We start from the raw sequence: 22,959 nt of genomic DNA, 5'->3' as shown, positions 1-22,959 counted from the left end.
GACAACTAAAGAACGGGCAATATTGATAATATGGGTGTCAAAGAAAAATGTAAACTGGAAGCAAACATTATAATAACCGATGACCAATGGAAAGTCTCATTTTTGTCTGCAACTATGCTACCGCATGAGTTGAACACAAGTGGGCTTTGTGAGAAAGTGAGCAACCCCTCCCCTTTTTTTTAATGTGTGTGGAGGATTGGGCGTGGTCTGCGGGGGAGCAGCACACAGGTGTGCCTGGTTCTACTGATTGTGGCACACCTGTGTCCAATCAACCTCTCCACCCTGCCTGGGTTTATAAACAGCAGCTGTATACGAGATAAGAGGGGGTCTGCTGAATGGAGGAAGCTTGTTGAGAGGCTATGCCCCATTGTGCCTTTTTTTTCAGAATAGTGATTTTGCCCTCCACCTGTATGTCTGGGTTTTTTTTTTTACACAAAATAAAAAGCCTTATTTTTTTGGCATTCGACGCTCTGCAAGGTCTCCTTTTACACCTCATCACCCCGGTCCAGTTTTGCCTTGTCCCCTTGTACGTGGGGAGGCCGGTCTGGTTCCTCACAGGCTTGTATTGAAAAAATTGATTTTACGATTTTAAATCGATTCTCATTAATTCCTAAAAATTGATTCGTATATCTAGATCGATTTTTTTTCATCATTACATGACAACTTTTGGTATTTTTTTGTTTATGCCCAAAAAAGGAATGTTTTGTTGGACACAAGAATAACTGGTGCCATGTTTTTGCCTTTAAATATGTTTAAAGGTATGAAAACATTAGTTTTCAGTTATAATTGCATAAAGTGTCTATATTTCATTACTTTATATACTGTCTTGGGGTTACATTTGCATAAAATGCTAAAAAACCAAATTCTCAAAAATTAAAAACCGAAATGCACTGAAAAATGGAAAAAATGAAAAGGGGATGTGGGAAAAAATAAAACCGATTTCATACGGCCTCTGTTTTCTGCCGTGGACATAGATTAATAGCCCATTATAGAGTGAATTTGACTGGAAGGTGAAGATGCGGTACTTTGTCATCACGACAAAATTCAGCAATATGTCTGAGCTGTGTTGGAGAGGCTGTGGTCTGGTTGGGGACTACACATATATTTTGGGACTGACCAAAGCTCACTGGTTTCTGGAAGGTTGAATTAGAGATTTACTGAAGAGTATTAGGGCCATGCAGGAGAAAAAATATTTGAGGGGAAGATTTTTTTTTTTATTGTGCACTTCGAGAAAAAATGACGAAATGTCGAGAAAAAAGTCGAAATAGAGAATAATGTTGAAATACAATTTCAAGAACAGTCTAAATTTCGCCTTTTTTCTCAACATTTCAACTTTATTTATGAAATTTTTACTTTATTTCTCGACATTTCAACTTTTCTCTCAAAATTGTACTTCAACATTAATCTCGACATTTTGACTTTTTTCTCGACATTTCAACCTTTTTCTCGAAGTGCATAATGAAAAAAAATCTTCCTCCTCTAAAATATTATTTTTATTTTTCTCCTCTCTGGCCCCAATACTCTTCCGTAGAGATTAAACAGATTCTGCATGTTGATTTTACTACGGAGCCAGCCCTAGTCATACTAGCTATACTTCTACTTCTACTGAGAATTCTGCTTTTAGTGGGAAAAAAAAATGATAACAGTCCCCAAGCGTGACACACTGGAGAGAGACGTGTGTATATGATGGAGAAAATTACAGCAAGATTGAGGCTAAAAACTAACCAGTTCAGTGATCGCTGGTCGCTAGTAACAAGCATTAACAAATCTATCAACACCTCCTGTTAACCTTTTGTATTTCTTATTTTTCTCTCTCGTCTTTTATGTTTTGTCTATTATCATTCATTTAATTTCATGTCTTTTATTTCATTGTACACGATTGCACCTGTTCTGTTAGCATGGATAGAGTGTAAATGTGTATTAACCTACGGAAGCGTATTGCAGTCACTTGAGGAAAAAAAAAAAATCTGCTCTGTTTTTCTGAATTAACAAGATATTTATCTCTATATAACTTAAAGACAAGAGTATCTCCCAATGTTTCAAACCAAAAGCAAAATAAAACTGGATTAAACTGGACAGGAATATGTTTGCTTCCATGAAATCCAGCTCTCAAGTGAATGACAGCTTCTTGCAAGTTGTGAGGTGTCTGTTAATTCAGAAAAACAGAGCAGATTTAATTTTCAGTAAAACTTTTCTCAGAATTCTGAGATAATCAACTCGTTAATTCAGAAAAACAGAGCAGACTTTTTTTTTCTCAAGAAGTCAACGCTTCCGTATTAATCTGTTTGTGTTCAATAAAAAATAAGTTAAAAAAAAACAAAAAAAAACAGGCAATTATAATTTTATAACAAAAAAACATTTATTTCGTTCCAAGTGACGGGGCTTGCTCTTCCAGTCTGAAGCATAAATACTGCCGGAGAAAAGCTTGACGTCTATGGAAGCATATGAGGGACTATATTCAAATTAAAATGCATTTGCGGAAATGCTTTTTCATTTTAAGAATGTGCCCGCATTATTTGAGTCAAAAATGAAATTGATAATATATAATCCGAATTGCATTTTAATTTTCGTATTCAACACTGCTCATTCTTGTACTTAATTCAAATTAAAAAGAAAAAGACGTTTGAGATTTAATTTTCAAATCATGCCTCAGCAAATAGTTCCCAATATTCAATTTTAAATCTAAAATTTGAAAATTAAATCTCAAAAGTCTTTTTCTTTTTAATTTGAATTAAGTACAAGAATGAGCAGTGTTGAATACGAAAATTAAAATGCAATTCGGATTATATATTATCAATTTTATTTTTGACTCAAATAATGCAGCTACATTCTTAAAATGAAAAAGCATTTCCGCAAATGCATTTTAATTTGAATATAGTTCCTCATATGCTTCCATAGACGTCAACAGCAAAGAGGGTTCCCAAAAGGAGAAAAGCATGACTGTACATTTTCTTGCCTGGAATCCTAACAGAAAGAGCAGATTAAAACGCTCTCTTTACCGAGGGCTTGGGATGGCTACGTTTATCCTGATCCGATCGTCCGACATTCTGTCCTGTGAGCTCAGTGTCCATCTGTCCAACAAATGTCACCACCTATGGTAGAAATGTGCTGGTGTGGGCGTGGCTAGCCCTTGCTCTTGGTTTTGTTCTTCTTCTTCTTGTCTGTGGAGCTCGTGGGCGGAGCTGGGATCACCGGGGGAGCTCCCAGTTTCTTAGTCTTGGCTTTTCTCACTTTGTCCTTGATGGCTTCAATGTCCAGCTTTGCGGAAGCTGCGATACAACAGGAGACAGGGTTGGAGAGGTCGGTGTGCAATCAAAGCAGAAAAAAAATAACAAAAACAAAAAAAAAAAACACAAAAAATACATATATATAAATAAAAAAAATATATACAGGGTTCATACACATTTTAATCAACACTTTTCCATGACTTTCCCATGACTTGGCAGCAAGTTTCCATGACTATACATGACCCTCTAAAACATCAATGTATGAATGAAATATAGGAATAAAACTATGTAAAAAGTCACTGGAGATCTAATGACAATTATGGTTTTATACAAAATAAACATGTGTTTAAACTAACACTGATATACCAGCACTATGTTGTAGTATATGTTGTATAGTAATCTAATCTAACTGTTATAACTGTAATAATAACTCAAAGCGCAAGATGCTCGGCACGTCAGGCGTAAGAACCCACGAGACTTTTCTATACGAAATATTTATTGATCAATTTTAAATCTACCTTATAGGCTGTTATTACTAAATGTTATCATTAAGTGAGAAAATAAATTCCATGACTTTTCCAAAACCTTTGGGGTGAACTTATGTTTTCCAAAATGTATGAACCCTATATATATATATATATATATATATATATACATATTAATAAAAAAAAAAAAAAAAATATATATATATATATATATATATATATAAATAAAATAAATATATGATATATTAAAATATATATTATATACTAAAAATGCATATATATATATATATATATATATATATATATATATATATATATATATATATATGGCTTAGGTTTTTACCAACATGGTATTAACCATTAATATATATGCAGACAAAAAAAAAAAGCCAACAATGTCAGAGAAATTACTTTTCCTCACAGATCTTTAGCACCTACTGTACCTTTAGCAGTCTTTTTCACCAACGGCTTCTCCTTGGGAGGAATGAAAGCTTTGTTCCGCTCTTCCTGCTTCTTGGTCAGGGCTTCTGCTTGTTTTACCTGAGAGAGTAACAATAACAGCACATGATGATCAATGTGACAAAACTCTTCCTTTAATACGAGGTTGCATTATTTGGCAGCATGGAATAACCTTGCATTGTTCTGCAGATGATATCCACAGAGGAACATCTAATCCATGTAGTCAGTACTCCAGGATTGGAGTACTGCAGCTCCTTGTTCGTAGGATGTCCTAAAATGACCTTTGACCCTCCAGCTGATTTAAAATGCTGCAGAGCTGACGAGGATTAGCAGAAGATACCATTTCCCAATTCTTAGTCTCCTTTCATTCACTTCCTGTTCAGTTCAGGGTAGAATCTGACGTTCTTCTCCTCACACGCACAGCCCTGAAGAGTAGATCCCTCTGATTTTAAAGAACTTATACTTCCATATTATCCATGCTATTGAAGCCTCCACAGAAACAATGGGAGGCAGAGCCTTGGGTTACCAAGCTCTCCTGGGGATCAGGTCCCTATTAGTGTTTGGGAAGCAGACAATCTCTACCGCTTACATTCTCTCAAGGCAAATGACGACGCCAGGTCCTGCTGGAGGTCTTTTTCTTTTTCTTAGTCACAGGTCAGGAGGAGAGATATGAAAAATAAACTCCAAGCACTTACCTTGATTTCCTCCATCTTCTTCCTTCGTTTCACACTGTCACGCAAGAAGAATTCTCCTGTGGCTAACTCCTGGTCAACCTGTGAAGAAAACAGATAAGTCTTGGTAAATTAAACATAAAAATACAAGGACACACACATTAGCATTTATTAGGGTTGAGAGGATTAATCACATTTGCAATAACATCGCAATATTATATTACATCACGGACTGAAACTACAAACTTGTTCCAGGAGTTCTGTGGCTAAAATGTCGAGCACCAGCGCAAAAAAGCCAAACACAGAAACCACGTGTAAACTGGGATCTAATTAGGATCAAATTAACTCGGGACTAAAGTTGCTTTCGTCAACGAAAATTATGACTAAATATTGTCGTCAACGAACCTTTATCCCCTGAGGAAAACGAGACGCAATGAAAATACTGGTCATGTGACGATAACGATAATTAAGTATATAATGTTATATCGTACAGGAATAAAAACCAGACTAAAATGTAGATTACAAAATAAAAACTTTGCTAAAATGTGTCTTCATTTTCGTTGACCAAAATGAGACGAGACGAAATGTTATAACAAAGATCCTTAATATACTTTTTTGGGTTGTTTCCTCTGGTTTAGTCTTTAAATCAGTTTAATCTTTAGATACACTTTCCTACAAAGACCTGGAAAAGAACAGAATGTGTCGTCGAAAAAGAAAACGATGGGGAAAAAAGTGGAAAAAATGTTGTAAACTCAAATTAGAGTCTTCTGTATCTGGAATGAATGTTTTCTTGAGTCTATAAGGTAACAATAATAGAATAATAAGATAACCTTGTTTGAATTGTAAAATGGGTTTGGTTAAATACAATCTTTGACTAAAACGGTCCTGGACATATTTGACTAAAATAAGACTAAAATGCTCAGACTTTTAGTCGACTGAAACTAGACACGACAAAGGATTATGAACGTGACTAAAACTAATAAAAACTAAAATGATAGCTGGACCCAAAGACGAGACTAAAACTACAATTGAAACAGGCTGACAAAAACGACACTACTCGGGACGCGTTCAGTTTCTTTTATTTTTAAATTTGTGGCAATGTTAAATTTCACTGTTTTCATTCGTCCGAATATTAAATATTTTGTAAAAATCTGATTTTTATTTTAATACGGTTTTACTGAAAATAAATAATAATAAATAATAAAATGATGATGAATAATAATAAAAATAAAGGAATAATAATAATAAAATAAATATTGCAGTTATATTTTCCAGAATGTTCCAGCCGTAGTGTTTATTCCGTGGTAAGACTCGGCAACAGTGATGCAGGTTTTCCTGCTTACCTTGCTCTCCGGCTGCGGCGGTGGGAACGGCGTGTACTCCTTCTTCGTCTTCTTCTTCTTGGGCTCCTTGCGCTTGGACAGGTTCTTGTGACGGAACTTGGGCAGGAAGCGTTCCCAGCTCTGTGTTCGGAGCTCTGTGTCTTTGGAAAGCTCTTGTTTGATCATCAGGGTCTAGCGGTGGTAACCGGGGGAGACATGAGGCATTAATGAGACTTCTGCTCGCCATTTCTGAGTCTAAGTTTATCTGTACAGCACTTTTCAGCAAGCAGCCAATTCACAGCGCTTTACGTAAGGAAAACATGAAAAGTAAAGAGTAAAAAGTTACAGTGCAGTAGTGATGCACCGAATATTCGGTAACCGAAATTGTTCGGCCGACAATAGCAAAAAAACACTTGGTGTTCGGTGGAATAAGTGGGGGGAAAAACCGAACAATTAATAACGGCGTGTTTAGATGACGCAAAAGAAGTGGATAAAACTAAATAAAGAAAATCAATCCCTTTCCCATATTAATACTTGTATGGGAAAGGGATTGATTTTCTTTTCTCTCTTTCTTTTTCTCTTTTGCACTTTTTTTTACAATGCACTTTAATGCATTAAATTCATTTTGTTTTTGTTTTCAAAGTCTATGTTACAATTTTTCAGCAGTCAGTTATAGGCCTAATGTAAGCTCAAAGATGGCCAAAAAATGTATATTGCTAATTTATTTATTTTAATTTATTGTGCCTTGTTGGTATGTCTGCTGGAATATTTAAAAAGTGCTGGGAAATGTTCAGTTGTTCATGTTCAATAAATATTTCTACCTTGTAATTTTGTAAAAGATTTTTTTCTTTGAAAAGCATGCCTAAAGCACATTTATTTGATATATGCAATGGTGAAAAAATTGGCAAAATAAATGGAAAAACTGCGAAGAACCGTATGTTATTCGGTTGTGTTTATTAATATTTTCGGTTTCGGCCACAAATTTTCATTTCGGTGCATCAGTACAGTGCAGTGGCAGATTGTGTTGAAATTTGGGGTAATACTTACAAGAGCACCTTAGGATATGCACATTGCATTAACAAAAAAAAAAAAGAAAGAAGGTACCTTGATGTTGTAGATGGGGTGAATGTTCTTCATGGTTTCCAACACCACTTTACGTACCTGAACAACAAACGATACATGGTAAATTAGGACTTTTAAAAAAAATATAAAGCGTTGCTGACAATCATACTGAGTTACGCAACACAAAAAACAAAATAAAAGAATAGCAGCAACCTTTAATTATGGAGATCTGAAATCTTTTAGTATTAAATAAGTAAAACATCAGAATATGAATACGTGGTATAAGGGCGATAATGCCCTTCAAGGTGAACATTAACATAAATATATGGTTCACGCCCCCGCGTCGTCCATATATTTATGTTAATGGACACCTCGTCAGGCATTATATCTTACTTATTTTCTAGTAAAACGGAACGCCCAATGAGTTGCTTAACCGGGAGAACTTTATTACATAAAAACCTTATCTTGAAAAGAATAATTTCACACTGTATTACACTGAATTGAGCAAATGTAATATAATACATATATTTGCAGGATGTGATTTGTCATTTCAGGACATTTATTTGAATTGTTGTTTGCTCTTGTGTCCATGTGCCGTCGAAGGACGGGTTCCCAAGTTGAGAAAAGCATAATTAAATCTGAGGGGAGCTTTTGTTGCATTTTAACACAGACACTCACAGACACAGAGGCAAAGCTTTATATCAGTTTTTCAACCTTTTCATGCTCTGAAATATTGTAAATACCTACATATATTCTTTTTTTTTTTTTTTATTAAATCCACACACAGACGTTGTGACACTTACTTCTTTCAGGCCGTTGTAGGGCCCCAGTGCCGACACGGTGTTGCCCTGCACCATAACATAGCAGTTGGTCAGCAACTCTAACGCCTGCAGAGAAGTGAGAGGGACAAAATAAAGAATTCAGCTCAGAAGCTTCAAATACCGGCAATGATGATTTCTCAGTAATGTGATTAGATTAGAGCAGGGGTCTGCAACCCAAAATGTTGAAAGAGCCGTATTGGACCAAAAACACAAAAAACAAATATATCTGGAGCCGCAAAAAATGAAAAGTCTTGTATGTATAAGCCTTAGAATGAAGGCAAATGGCGAAAGGCGAAATCAAAATGTTGAGAAAAAAGTCGAAATGTTGAGGAAATAGTCAGAATTTCGTGAAAATAGTCAAAATGTCGAGAAAAAAGTCGAAATGACGAGAAAAAAGTTAAAATTTCGAGAGAAAAGTCAAAATGTCGAGATTAATGTTGAAGTACAATCTCGAGAAAAAAGTCGAAATGTTGAGCAAAAAGTCGAAATGTCGAGAAAAAAGTCAAAATTTTGAGAATGAAAGTCGAAATGTCGAGATTAAAAAAGGAAAAAGGAAGAAAAAAAGAGAAAAAAAAAGGAAAAAAGAAAAAGAAAAGAGAAAAAAAGGGAAAAAAATGAAGAAAAAACAGAGAAAAAAATTAAGAAAAAGAAAAAAGAAGAAAGGGAAAAAAACATTTAAAAAAAGAAGAAAAAAAGGAAAAAAAAAGGTCAAACATTTTTGAAAAATTCTCCAGGGAGCCACTAGGGCGGCGCTAAAGAGCTGCATGCGGCTCTGGAGCCGCGAGTTGCCGACCCCTGGATTAGAGGAATTGCTGCCACCTAGTGGTATTTACGTCTAAACACAAGTACAGAGACCTACTACTACTGTAGTAGGTCCCCCCTTATGATCCAGGTCCTGGTCCAGGTTTCTTCCTCCTAAAGGGGAGTTTTTCTTGCCACTGTTTGGCTTAAGGTTTTTCTCCCACTAGGGGAGTTTTTACCTGCCAGTGTTTATGTAATAATTGCTCGGAGGTTTATGTTCTGGGTCTCTGGAAAGATCCTACAGACAACTTCTGTTGTAATAGACGCTTTATAAATAAAATTGAATTGAAATGTATTAGATTTTTGTTTTTAATAAGCAGTTTTCTAATTTAAAACCGAAATAGTCAGAAACGTCTGAGAGTCATCTGCTGCAACGTCACCAAATCATCTAAACGTCACACATGAGCAGGGGGAAAAGCTACTAATCAGACCACTACAGACTCTGAGGCTATTTTCTGTTAAATAACACTTTCAAAGATCTGTGACCTGCATCAACACGGAGAAAGTTTTTTATTTTAAACAAACATGACTCTGGTGAGGGACTTACCTTTAACGTGGAGCCCTTAGGGCCGATCAGCCGCTGCCTTCGCTTCACAAACCGCTCTCTGTTCCTCACCAGCGTCCCGATCTTGATGATGTCACAGGCCATGTCATCCTGTAATATCCGCACCGCCTGGAAGCAACAGCATGAAACTACACCATGAGTGGGGTTGGGGGGTGGAGGGGGGGACAGTATCAAGGAGCAGCACCGTGTCTAAATCTTATGGAAGAGTATTAGGGCCAGGCAGGAGAAAAATTAAAATATTTTAGAGGAGGAAGATTTTTTTTTCATTATGCTCTTGGAGGAAAAAAGTCAAAATTTCAAGAAAAAAGTCGAAATGTCGAGATTAAGGTTGAAGTACAATTTCGAGAATAAAGTTGACAAAACTAAATATAAAGTTGTTCTTGCTTCCTGGTTTAGCAGTGGATGTCACCCCCCCCCCAAAAAAAAACATGTATGTGTATATATATATGTATGCGTATATATATGTATATATATATATTAAATATAGTAACAATGCACATATTACGTTTTTACCAGAATGGTATCAACCATTAATATGTGTGCAGACAAGGGGAAAAAAAAGAAAAGAGAATAAAGTTGAAATATCGAGAAAAAAGTCAAAATTTTTAGAATAAAGTCAAGCTTCTGAGACTATAACAAACAGCACATGGGACTGTCTTTACAAAATGCTTCGTAGGTCTATAGACACTCCAAGGTTGTAAGTTAGTTAGTTAGTTAGTTACGGCTGCTGCTGCAGAGCTGTCAGTCTCTCCTAACTGGATTTGATGGGCCAGAGGAGACATTTACACTTTATTCACCAAATTGTATTTCAACTTTATTCTCGAAATTTCAACCTTTTTCTCGAAGTGCACAATAAAAATAGAATCTTCCCCTCTCAAATATTTTTTCTCCTGCATGGCCCTAATACTCTTCCGTAAAGTCTTAGTAACGACACAGTACTTCTTGAGAGGGTGTGAAACTATATGTGGCACGTACTGCAGCGGTCAGGAGAGCGGTGTTTGTTACCTGTTCGAAGGGGACGCTCCGGGCCAGCAGCTTGATCAGGTCTCTTGCTCTCACGATGGCATAGGGGTCGAAGGTTTTCTTGGTGGTGCAAACCGTAATGCTGCCCTCTATCAAGTCCAGAGACGCTTTGATGTGCTGCCAGAAGCATCGACATCAGAGGATTGGAGTCAAACCGAATCAAAACGTTGATTACTTTACAACATACAGCCAACAGTGAAACACTGGTTGTCGCTCTCAACAGCACAGGTGAGTTTCATCATCACATTTGTAGAAATACCATCACCGTCAGAAATCTAAGACACTTCTGTTCCACATAAACGTGTCAATTTAAATATCAAATGCAGAAAATAAAGAGAAAACAGACATTTCATGCATTCAGTTAAGTTGTGTTCCTACTGCATGGAGACATCTGGTTCAAGGGAACTCATTCAGAAAGGTTTAGAGAGATACGATAAAGCTAAATAAACAGTTTCTTCCCCAAACCATCCCCTTCTTAAACACGCATCAGACCCCCATCACACGGAAACCTTCTGGGCATTGAATTTTTTTTTACTTATCTCGCACTTATAGAGTGAATATGCATGACGTCACAGATGTGACTTTACAGCGGGTTACGCCCACTGAGTGTCAGAAAGACTGAGTGTCAGCGTAAACTTTCTAAAATGGGAAAGAGCTGTTGTGCGATCGACTTTACTCATAGATTTAGCAAGAAATCAGAGAGTTATCGTTTTACAGACTGCCGAAAAATAAGCTTAAGAGAGACAAATCGATCACTGCAATTCACAGAAACAACTGGATTCCAGGCACCGAAACGTGGATTTGCGGTTCCCATTTTGTATCAGGTAATGTCGGATTTTTGGGAAGCTAACGTTAAACGGTCAAATCATAAAGTTCGGTGTCCTCATTACTTTAATTTCACCAACAAATCCTGCCTTGAAGTCGGACCAAGCGTCAAGACTTTTGTAAGCCTTCAAGCTTTGCTTCGTGTATTTCCCCAGCGTAGAAATTAAGTACATATAAATATCAGGAAACTGGATTCGTGGCCAAATATTAATGTCCATGGACCACTGGTTCTTGGTAACTGTACCAAATATTAATGTCCATGGACCACTGGTTCTTGGGGTAACTGTACGGGTCACTGTCAAGTCCAACTGCCTTTAATTTAAGCCGATAATCAGCTGTTATCCCATCTTTTCCCATCTCAACTAGGTCCGGGATTGCAACTTAAGTTTTATTGACTGTTTTTAGTGGGATGGGGGGGTTAAATCAGACATACTCTGACATCACATACCGTATCTCCTAAAGCATTCTCCACCAGGGGCCAACACTCCTTCAGGTAGGCTTCTCTGTACTTGGGGAAGAGGGTGGCGAAGCTGCTCTCCTCCAGCAAGCCCCGAGGGTTGTCATCTTTAGTGAAAGCCGGCTCCTTCCATCCATCAGGGACAGTCAGGAGTTCAGGTTCATCCCCTGCAGGACAGACGGACACTTGATCTGAATCCTCAAAACGTTGTACCTCCCGCTGCTGCTTCCACCTGTCTGTGTGGATGTTATCTGTGTGCTTGCTGAGGTCCTGGCCTGCACCCTCTCCTTTCTCTGTTCTTCATTCTCTCAGTCTGTTTTCTCTTTTCCTGCTCTGCCCAGTCGGGCCTCCGGCAGGAGGGTCCCCCCTTATGATCCAGGTCCTGGTACAGGTTTCTTCCCTCCTAAAGGGGAGTTTTTCTTGCCACTGCTAGGCATAAGGTTTTTCTCCCACTAGGGGAGTTTTTACCTGCCATTGTTTATGTTATGTTCATGTAATAATTGCTCGGGGGTTTATGTTCTGGTCTCTGGAAAGATCCTAGAGACAACTATTGTAATAGACGATATATAAATGTGTGAATATTTATAAATACAGGTTAAATGATCAGTGGATGGGGGTAGGACTAAATAAGTTTACACTTCTTCCTACTCCTTCTTTGGCACATGTAAATCAATATAGCAAGTTTTAAAGGATGAAATTCTTTGTTTTGTTTTCTTAAACTTCTCATGAAGTGTTGTTTCTTTTTTTTTTTTTACATGTACAAAAATAAAATAAATCAAATCAAATAAATAAAACTGAATTGAATGGAATTGAACCTCTTCACAGCGTCTACTTGTAGCAGCACACAAGTGCAGAACACGACACATTACACAGGGTTCCTACAGGGGCTTGAAAATCCTTGAAAGTGCTTGAATTTCAATGTTGTGTTTTCAAGGCCTGAAAAGTGCTTGAATTTTAGTTTAAGTGCTTGAAATTATAACTTTGTGTCTTTCACAAAATGGGATCAGACTGTATAGAGAAATAAAAGCAGTAAGATGAAACATAACTAGATGTTTACAGCACGATACAATGTACATCATTGGGATAAGCGGAAAAAATAATTATGTGTGTACATACATATATATATATATATATATATATATTTTACCCCAGTGATAAGGTATCATATAAGGATAAGGTATTACCCCAGTGATAAGGTGTATATATATATATATATATATATATATATTTTACCCCAGTGATAAGGTGCTTGGAGATTTTGAAAATGACCCTTGAAAGTGCTTGAATTTGATCTTGAAAAATGTGTAGGAACCCTGATTACACTATGACAAGTACAATATTGTTTTACGAAGCACACACCAAGTAAATCCAGCTGAGAGTTTCATGAGAGGATCTGTTGGAAAAGGTTGTGACAAAGTGTCTGACAGACTGCTTTCTAGCATAAAAATCCTTATCTGCAGATTAAAAAAGTGTTTTAAATCGGAATATATACAATTAAAGTAACCTAAATGCTTAGCTAGATCACTAAACTTAGCAAATCTGAACATAAACTGTTTACATGAGCGCTAACTTAGTCGCTAAACTAACGTTTGTGTCCCACGTGTGTCTATAAGACGATTAAACGGGGGGAAGGAAACAGGTTCAACATTGACCAGCGGAAAAGTACCAGTTGACAGGAATGGACTACGTAGCGTCCACATGTTACCTTGGTTTTTAGTCTGTTTTGGTAATCTCCCTGGCTGTGTTTCGCTCATGCCGCCGTCTTTCCTGGAGGACGCCATTGCTCGGCTGAGACGGAAGTGACGCAACACCCACGTGGTCGCTGCGCGCCTGCGCGGAACACGCGCCGGTGTTCTGCCAATTTCTGCTCCCTGCCGAGAAATGCTACTTTGTGGTTCTGCGCATGCGTACAGTCGATTTTCAAAGTTTGATTGGCACGTCCATCATTTCTTGCACGATGTCAATATTGATGAAATATTGATTTAAAATGGATAATATGGGATGTTGAGTATTTTATCCTTCAAAATACACTGCCCATGACATGAATTGTATTACACTTTGTGAAAATTATACGATAAAGAGAGAAAAAAAAAGCAATATTCATTCAGTCATTCGCCTTTATTTAGCCAGACAGGTCATTAAGAACATTCTTATTTACAATGACGGCCTGGCAAGTGACAAGGACCACTTGGGGGAAAGGAAGTGGTTTATAGGGAGTAAAACACAGTAAAATTGTAGCTCTGCAAAGGTAGAAAACCATTAGGGAGCATTTTTTGGCAAAGCAGCAGAAATTGACACCGGCTGCGTCAACGACACCACGTGTTGTGGTGCAGAGCAGTGGATAAAACATATGTTTTATCCACTGCTCTGGTTCTTGACAACTGGATGTAAATGGCTATATATATATATATATATATATATATATATATATATATATATATATATATATATATATATATATATATATACATACATACATATACATGTGTACAGCACTTGGGCAGACCTTACGGATCCTCCAACATGCTCGAAACAGAGTAAGAATGAAGTAAACACTTATCGAGTCCTACCCCTGAATCTTACATACATTCTTACATATAATAACACGAGTTTCAATAATATACTTACTTATAAAACACCCATACCTACCTTAATAACTGTTCTAAACAGTGATATAATACTCAATTATATGTATATATAAATATAAAATAAAATATAGTCAAAATCAAACAAATCAAGGCAAACAAAAAAAACCGCCCATCAGACAGCAATGGTATAACAATATACTTGAATAACTATATAAGAGTGGATATGCTATATATACATTGGTTCATATATTTACCTCCAATTATATACATAAAAATGACTATAAATCTATATATCAACATATCTACATATAACTATAAATCTATATTAACAGAGATATAGATACACAAATACTGTACGTATAATACAACTCAATATATCCATATACATACCTACATATAACATATCTATATCCATAATATAAATCTATATATCTACATATATTAATAAATGTACGTATCTACATTTTTATTCGCATCTGTATTTTGACTAGAATGTTTCTTTGTATCTTTTTTTAAATTGTGATATGTTTTGCCTTTGTTTAAGCTCCACAGTTTCACTCCACAGGTCGACATACAGAAACTCTTCAGTGTTTGTGCGTCTGTTGAGAACTTTAAAATTAAACTGACCCCTGAGGTTGTAGCTCCCTCTCTTTCAAAAAATATCCCCTGTATATGTCCCGGTAATGAATTATTTTTTATTTTGTCATAGTATTCTTTTTGACATGTTCTCATAATATTAGTTAATTTTGTATATTTCTTATATTTCACTTCCGCTTCTCTCGTTCTCCGTTTTATAAATTCTCTATATAATGTGTTTTTCTTCTTACAGGCGTTTTGTAAGCCTTTTGTGATCCATTGATATTTACGATTCCTGTTAATTAGTTTAGTTGGGCAATTTTTATCATATAATAATTTAAAATGTCCAGATCTGATGTCACATCCTGACTCAGACGTCTGACTCCAACCCCCCGACCAATCGGTGGCCTGTAGTGTGATGATGTCAGATACAGCCGACTCAGCAGCTTAGAACCTCGGCAGAATAGTTACAGAAAAGTATCTACTCGGCACGTTAGACCCCTGGTGGGAAAGAACCAAACTGAGGCGAGTGGAGTAGGTACTAGTGGAAAAGCACCATTAGTTTTTCTGATGCTACAACACTTTACTATAGATAGGCTTCATACAGAACAGCTTTGTTCTAAGTTGTAAAATTAAGGAAGAAACAAATAAATCAAAGTAAAATATTTAAAGGAAAAGGAAAGTAAACAATAAAAGTATTTGACGATCAAAGCAAATACTTAAACACAAATCTAACAAAGCAAACATCAAGCAAATATACTACAAAAGAATAAACATGCAAACTCAATCAAAATAAGAAAAACTAAATTAATTAGGACCACCTGATTAGCACATACTGTATGATGGGCACAAAATGATGGATTAGTGTCCGAGCATACAGTGGCAGCGGGCACCAGCAGATTATAGCACGTCACAAAATATCAAACTAGACAGAAGTAAAAACAACTCTGTGGCTCCGTGGCTGACTCACAGCCATGAACAGAGGTGAGCAACCCTTAAGAAACTGACAAGACAGCAGCAGAGTCCCGGTGAATGGAGCACCACAGCCAGGCCCCAATGAGCCACAGAGCGTCAGCACAGACAGAGAGAGGGGAGGTAGAACAGCGGGCCGCAGTTTAACCCTTGTGCTGTCTTCGGGTCAAGGAAGGAGGGAGGGAAGAAGGGAGGAAAGAAGGAAGGAAGGAAGGAAGGAAGAAAAGAAGGAAAGAAGGAAGGGAGAAAAGAAGGATGGAAGGAAGGGAGGATGGATGGGAGAAAAGGAAGGGAGAAAAGAAGGAAGGGAGGATGGAAGAAAAGGAAGGGAGAAAAGAAGGAAGGGAGGAAAGAAGGAAGGGAGGATGGGAGAAAAGAAGGAAGGGATGAAAGTAGGAAGGAAGGGAGAAAAGAAAGAAGGAAGGAAGGAAGGAAGGAAGGGAGGGAGGGAGAAGGAAGGAGAGAGCAGGAGGAAAGAAAGAAGGAAGGGAGAAAAGAGGAAGGGAAGAAGGGAGTAAAGAAGGGAGTAAAGAAGGAAGGAAGGAAGGAAGGAAGGAAGGAAGGAAGGAAGGAAGGAAGGAAGGAAGGAAGGAAGGAAGGAAGGAAGAAAAGAGGAAGGGAGAAAATAGGAAGGGAAGAAGGAAGGAAGAAAAGAAGGAAAGAAGGAAGGGAGAAAAGAAGGATGGAAGGAAGGGAGGATGGATGGGAGAAAAGGAAGGGAGAAAAGAAGGAGGGGAGGAAAGAAGGAAGGGAGGGAGAAAAGAAAGAAGGAAGGAAGGAAGGAAGGAAGGAAGGAAGGAAGGAAGGAAGGAAGGAAGGAAGGAAGGAAGGAAGGAAGGGAGAAGGAAGGAGAGAGCAGGAGGAAAGAAGGAAGGAAGGGAAAAAAGAAGGAAGAAAGGAAGGGAGAAAAGAAGGAAGGAAAGAAGGGAGTAAAGAAGGAAGGAAGGAAGAAATGAAGGAAGGAGAGAGCAGGAGGAAAGAAGGAAGGAAGGGAGAAAAGAGGAAGGGAAGAAGGGAGTAAAGAAGGGAGTAAAGAAGGAAGGAAGGAAGGAAGGAAGGAAGGAAGGAAGGAAGGAAGGAAGGAAGGAAGGAAGGAAGGAAGGAAGGAAGGAAGGAAGGAAGGAAGGAAGGAAGGAAGGAAGGAAGGAAGGAAGAAAAGAGGAAGGTAAGAATGAAGGAGAGAGCAGGAGGAAAGAAGGAACAGGAGAATGAGGTCATTTTGACCCAAAGACAGTACAAGGGTTAACACTACTGAGGAGGGCGGACCAGCCAGCAGGGGTCGACAGCACGGACAAGTCCGGCCCAACACAGACGATACACTGCAAGGCGCAACGAAGAGCAGGTGTCACGTCCAGAGACCGCATTATACCCCAATACAACCATGTGAAACTTACAATTTCAGCATATCAGCCACGCTGACCGTCACACGGTTCAGGCCACATAAAGCACGATGCCACACATGGATGCCAGCCGCGAGGGAAAACGAGAGCAAACTGAGCAAACACACACCTGAGCAGCTAAAATGCCGGCCGCTCCGCCCCACAATCAGATGTGAATCAAGTAAGAGGGAGGGGGAAGGTATGGATAGAGGACCATCCTGCCACATTTTGTTTTTCTGAATAACTGATAACTTTTTCCTAGATTAAACCTTTATTTATTTGCAGTTCCTGTTTTCTGAGTCTCCTGCATTTGGGTTCTACCCCTCTCGCTTGTGAAATGCTGGAATTTACTTGAACAGTGTTTAAACATTCATGATGGGAGTTGTACTTGTCTTTAATTGACTAATCATGGGAGTGCCATAAGACCTGGATACATTGGATACATAGAATGAAGCATTAAAAGTTGCTGGGTGTAACTGGAAAGGGGATCACATGCATTCATTTTGGGTGCGGTTGTATATGTGGTGAAAAGATTGCACAACCAGTCCATTCCAGCGCCATATATGTATGAACAAAAAAACCACACACTCACTCTTGTCAGAATGACTACTTAGCCCAGCATTATTCTGATTACAGTTGATGATGTCGACAGAGTACAGAAAACAACCAGAAGTTGGTGGAGTGGTGCCAGCAGAGCTGCCTCCTGATCAATGCCAGGAAAACCAAAGAGCTGGTGGTGGATTTCCACAGGCACTCATTCTCTGCAACTACACTGGTGAACAATCAGGGAAAGAACATTGAAAGAGTGGACTACCTGGGCGTTCAACTAAACACAAACCTGGATCAACACACCAAAAACACAGCACCAAGAGGAAACCACTCCCAGAGCCTTAGCAACTGAAGAGAAAACACAAACACTTGGTTAATAAAAAAATTCCCAAACACGTTAAAAGCGCATGGTTAGACTGTATTTTAAAGCAGCGTGCTCGTTGATGTAAGAAAGAAGATACTTAGTTAGAAAGAAAGACAAACTTCTTTCAATTAAAGTTGATCTTTTTTTTTTTAATTTAAAATACCTAACATCATTCATCTCTTATGATTATGTACCAGCTTGGCCTGATTGTTTCATATTTCAAAGCAGCACAGCAGAGTAAAAGACAACCTTATTGCTGCTTACCTGTGCACTCTGCGGAGCTTTCAATTTAAAGGGCAAGACGGCTGTGTAGCTCTGCTGATGGATTTAATCCTGTTTACAACTGAAAAAAGGCGCTCCACCGAGCAACTTGTAACAGGCAACATATCGGAATACGAAGCAAACAGTTCATGTTGGGGAAAACATCTTTGTCGCAGGAGTCTAAGACTTCACTAATGGACGGGAACTGCTGTCCCCCATCCACTTTCAGTTTGAGTTGGCCAAACAGTGAATTCAGAGTCCTCCAAACCAAGTACAAAATGCCTGCTCAGTGTGCGCAATATATCCACATTTTACTAATTGATTGATTAATCGAGTCGAATATAAGGCAACAACAAAAAAGGCATCAAGTTTTTGGGTGTGCCAGTTGCCTCTGTGGGTGGCACCCGACACCACAGATTTGACCGTTTTGACTTTTGATGCTGGAAAAAAAACAACTGTTATCCCTGCTGCCAACCATCCTGTCATTGGCGAGCAGTCTCATAAAATACACTGATTTCCTAGTAAAAGAAAACTTGGAGCTCTGAAAAAACAGCTGTGGAGTTTCCCTCTTTTGTATGTCACCATGCGTTACCCCCCATGGCTCATCCTGTATTGAGAGTTGTGTAACATCTACTGTACCAACGGAAGGAAAGAGGGATGATTGGATAAATGTCTGAATTAATCCTTTTTTTTTTAAACTGCATTTTCAATATTTTCCCAGCTTTTTCAGTTTTTTTCGTTGTACATAGTTGGGTAACAATTATTTATGAAGCCGATCCCTTTCATGATCATCATTACAAGTACTGTGACTTCGCCTTGTTGTGGCAATTTTTATAAATTGCACAGAATAAAGTACACACCCTTAACAAACTACAACATCGGTGAGCTCGAGATTACCGAATTTTATTTTTTACTGATGTGCAATCAGGAGACTCAGCATGCAGCACGTAGGCTGGAAAGTTGAGTCTGAGGCAACATGTTGTTTGAATTCTTTTATATGGGAATGGGTCCAACCTGACAGATCATTGGAAGCTAGTAACATGAAAGACAGGAAACCTGACAGGTCATTCAAGGGACACTGTGTCCCCCTGCACCTGAAACATAGGTGCTAGTTCTCTTATAGAAAGGCATAAGATAAGATACGATAAGATAAGATAATAGACCTTTATTGCTCCCTCAATGGGGAAACTCACGTGTTAGCAGCAGTACACTTAACATACACACACACAAATATGAGGAAATCAAAGCGTACCATGGAAATAATGGACAAAATTTTAAAAATTGACCAATTACATTCAACGGAACCTTCTGAAGAGTTACATAGGGAGAGAATATTACTACAGACTGAATTCGATACATTAACCAGTGTGAATGCCGAAGATCTCCACTTGAAATCACGGCATACTCACTAAGAACATGGTGAGGGGGCTGGTAAGCTTCTATGCCACCAACTAAAACAATCGGCAGCAGCTTCATAGCTGCAGTTAGAGATAGTGAGGGGCTCATTGTGACAGACCAGCAAGGTATTAACAGTCAGTTTAAACTCTTCTATGAGGATTTGTACACCTCCTCCGAGGGAAACAGTGAACAGGTGGAGGGGTTCTTTACTAGTCTTGAGATGCCGTCTCTGGACGAACCAGATAAATCCAATCTTGAAAGTGATATGACAGCAGCTGACATTGATAACGCTGTCAAGAAACTAAAGTCAGGGAAAGCGCCGGGCCCTGACGGGTACCCAGTCGAGTTCTACAAAATGTTCTCTGCTAAGTTAACTCCCCTGTTATGTAGGGTGTTTAAGGAGGTCCTTGTCACCAGGGGCCTCATGTACAAAGATTTGCGTGGATTTCCTACTGAAACATGGCGTACGCTTAAATCCAGAAAACGTCCTACGCACAAAAAAATCCAGATGCATGAAACTGTGCGTAGGCATGAATCCAAGCACATTTCCTTTGTACATCCCAATCAACGTGGAATTGAGCGCACATGTAGGAGTACCAGACTCCTCCCTGTCCACGCCTCCATTTAAATATGCAAATGTATTTAAATAGGCCCTCGAGGGCCTGTTTCCCTGTTTAATTGCACCATGATACAAGGAGCTGTGTCATCAACAGAACTATCCAGACTTTGATGACAAGCTGGTGACGATCATTAATTAGAATCAGGTGTGTTAAAGCAGTGAAACATCTAAAACATGCAGGACACCGGTCCTTCTGGGATTCAGTTTGACACCTGTGACATATTGTTTTATTTTTTTTAATATTCTTTATTTCATTCAAAAAAATAAAATAATTCAATACAAATACAAATGTTCTTAACTCGTGAATGAAAAGCAAGCAGAAAGAAGAAGAATCTTATCTGATCTGCCCCTTTTTCTAAGAAATAACTTCACAAATAACATAAATTAATCATATAATCTGTACATTAATGGAATGAAAATGCTTCCTGTTAACGTACACATATTCATCCATTGATGGAGCTTTTATAGCAATGTGTGTGCAGTCGATAGCTCCCATTACATTAGGAAAACCGGCTAAATATTCTTTCTCTTCTTACTAAACCATTTGTGATATCTTCTAACACTGCCAAAGCTGCCATTGTTTTCAACGGTATTTCTGCACCACTTTGCTTTTATATCCACTCGTGTAATTGCAGACAGTTGAATGTGTTAATTGTTCATCAGTGTGTCTCTGATGTGCACATTACTCTGAGGGCTAATTGTTTTCACATTATTAACAGTTTCCCAGCATCACCACTAAGTGTCGCCAACGGACCAATAGCTGTGGAAACGTGCGTACGCCAGCCATGAAGTTGGCGTCGGGCACCGCACATTTCCACGCTCATTTCACTCTTGATACATCTGAATGTTTGCGTGGAAAAGGGCGTACGCCATGTTTTTGTGCGTACGCACCCTTTGTACATGAGGCCCCAGGTCTCTCCCCCCCAACAATGACACAAGCTACAATATCGGTCCTCTTGAAAAAAAACAAGGATCCACTTAAGTGTGACTCATATCGTCCCATAAGTCTACTATGCTGCGATTATAAGATCCTGGCCAAGGTGCTAGCAGCCAGACTGGAGCCTGTCATGAATAAGCTCATACATCCGGACCAGACTGGCTTCGTCGCTGGCAGACAGTTATCTAGTAACCTCCGTCGCTTGTTTAATGTGATATACGCACCTAACGACAACATCAATCCTGAGATTTTAATCTCTCTGGACGCTCATAAAGCGTTTGATAGAATTGAATATTCCTACTTGTTTACAGCACTGAAAAGATTTGGTTTCGGTCCCATTTTCTGCTCATGGATTAAAATTCTGTGTACTATGCCTCAAGCTTATACGAACCAACAAGATAATATCCGGGTATTTCCCTCTCTTCCGGGGGACAAGGCAGGGGTGCCCTCTGTCCCCCCTGCTTTTTGATTTCGCCATCGAGCCCCTTGCAATCATGCTAAGAAACGCAGCCAGCCTAGTTGGGATACGTAGGGAGGGGCAGCTACATAAGCTTTCGCTGTACGCGGACGATCTCCTCCTTTTTCTGTCGAATCCAAATTCCTCCATACCAGTCGCCCTTAAGATGATTTCAGACTTTGGGAAGGTTTCCGGATACAAGATCAACCTGACAAAGAGCCTTCTTTTTCCCATTAATGAAAGTGCTCGACAAATGTCATTTCTGTCTTCTCCATTTTCAGTAAGCCTTGAACAATTCACATATCTGGGCGTCAATGTCACATATAGGTACAAGGACTTATTTAGCAACAATTTTAAAACAGCATTGGATAAGGCTAAACAGGACATGTTGCGATGGTCCAGTCTGCCCTAATCACTGGCTGGGAGAATCAACTCAGTTAAAATGACAATTATGCCAAGGTTTCTATTTTTGTTTCAGACAGTGCCGGTTTTTATTCCCAAGTCATTTTTCAAAAATCTAAATAAATGCACATCAACTTTTATTTGTAACAAAAATCTACCCCATATCAGGAAGGACTATCTGGAAAGGCAGAAGGAGGAGGGAGGATTAGCGTTACCCAATTATATGCACTATTACTGGGCTGCCAACCTCCACAAACTGGTATACTGGGTCCACAACCCGCCAGAGGGAGAAGCACCAGTCTGGGTGCTTATGGAGCAACACTCAGCAAAGTATCATTGCGTTCACTGGTGTGTGCCCCAATACCCTTAAGTAAACACTACTTTACTAACAATCCAGTTATCCGCGGGTCACTCAGGATCTGGTCACAGTTCAGAATCCACTTTAACAGTAGAGAAGCCCTCCCCACGGCCCCCATTGTGTCGAATCCTATGTTTCCTCCCTCCCTTATAGATTCTGCGTTTCAGCTGTGGTCTAGAAATGGGGTCAAGTGTGTGAAGGACCTCTTTAAAAACAACATTTTTGGATCATTCCAGCAGTTAAGCACGGACTTCAATATTCCTAAGTGAAATTTCTTCAGGTACCTACAGGTCCGTAGTTTCATTAAAACACACTTCTCTCCGTCTCTGAACTCTTGCACAGTATATACATTGCAGTGGAGAAAAAAAGATAAAAAATATA

At 38.7% G+C, this 22,959-nt stretch overlaps 1 protein-coding gene across 1 annotated transcript; it reads right to left on the bottom strand.

Annotated features, from left to right (window-relative positions):
• Nucleotides 1-2,972: 2,972 nt before the first annotated feature.
• Nucleotides 2,973-13,528, bottom strand: krr1 (KRR1 small subunit processome component homolog). Its single transcript, XM_061714656.1, has 10 exons — nucleotides 13,424-13,528; nucleotides 11,710-11,885; nucleotides 10,419-10,553; nucleotides 9,396-9,521; nucleotides 8,030-8,113; nucleotides 7,269-7,325; nucleotides 6,186-6,356; nucleotides 4,867-4,944; nucleotides 4,156-4,252; nucleotides 2,973-3,269 (listed from the first exon to the last, which is right to left on the bottom strand). The coding sequence occupies exons 1-10, from the start codon at nucleotides 13,497-13,499 to the stop codon at nucleotides 3,124-3,126; spliced, it is 1,146 nt and encodes a 381-aa protein (XP_061570640.1). The 5' UTR covers nucleotides 13,500-13,528; the 3' UTR covers nucleotides 2,973-3,123.
• Nucleotides 13,529-22,959: the final 9,431 nt, after the last annotated feature.

The sequence above is a fragment of the Cololabis saira genome, chromosome 23 (assembly GCF_033807715.1).
Source record: "Cololabis saira isolate AMF1-May2022 chromosome 23, fColSai1.1, whole genome shotgun sequence".
Classification (NCBI taxonomy): Eukaryota; Metazoa; Chordata; class Actinopteri; order Beloniformes; family Belonidae; genus Cololabis; species Cololabis saira.
The sequence above is the reverse complement of the archived record's forward strand: the minus strand, read 5'-3'. Positions and strand labels throughout refer to the sequence as shown.

What these genes read in the sequence shown, in the direction of transcription:
- krr1 (XM_061714656.1), bottom strand. Translation starts at nt 13,499, where the DNA reads ATGGCGTCCTCCAGGAAAGACGGCGGCATGAGCGAAACACAGCCAGGG. An exon ending in AAAACAGACTAAAAACCAAG is followed by an intron (nt 11,886 to 13,423) that starts GTAACATGTGGA and finishes TCTGTCCTGCAG; the next exon opens with GGGATGAACCTGAACTCCTG. An exon ending in CTAAGGGCTCCACGTTAAAG is followed by an intron (nt 8,114 to 9,395) that starts GTAAGTCCCTCA and finishes ACTTCTCTGCAG; the next exon opens with GCGTTAGAGTTGCTGACCAA.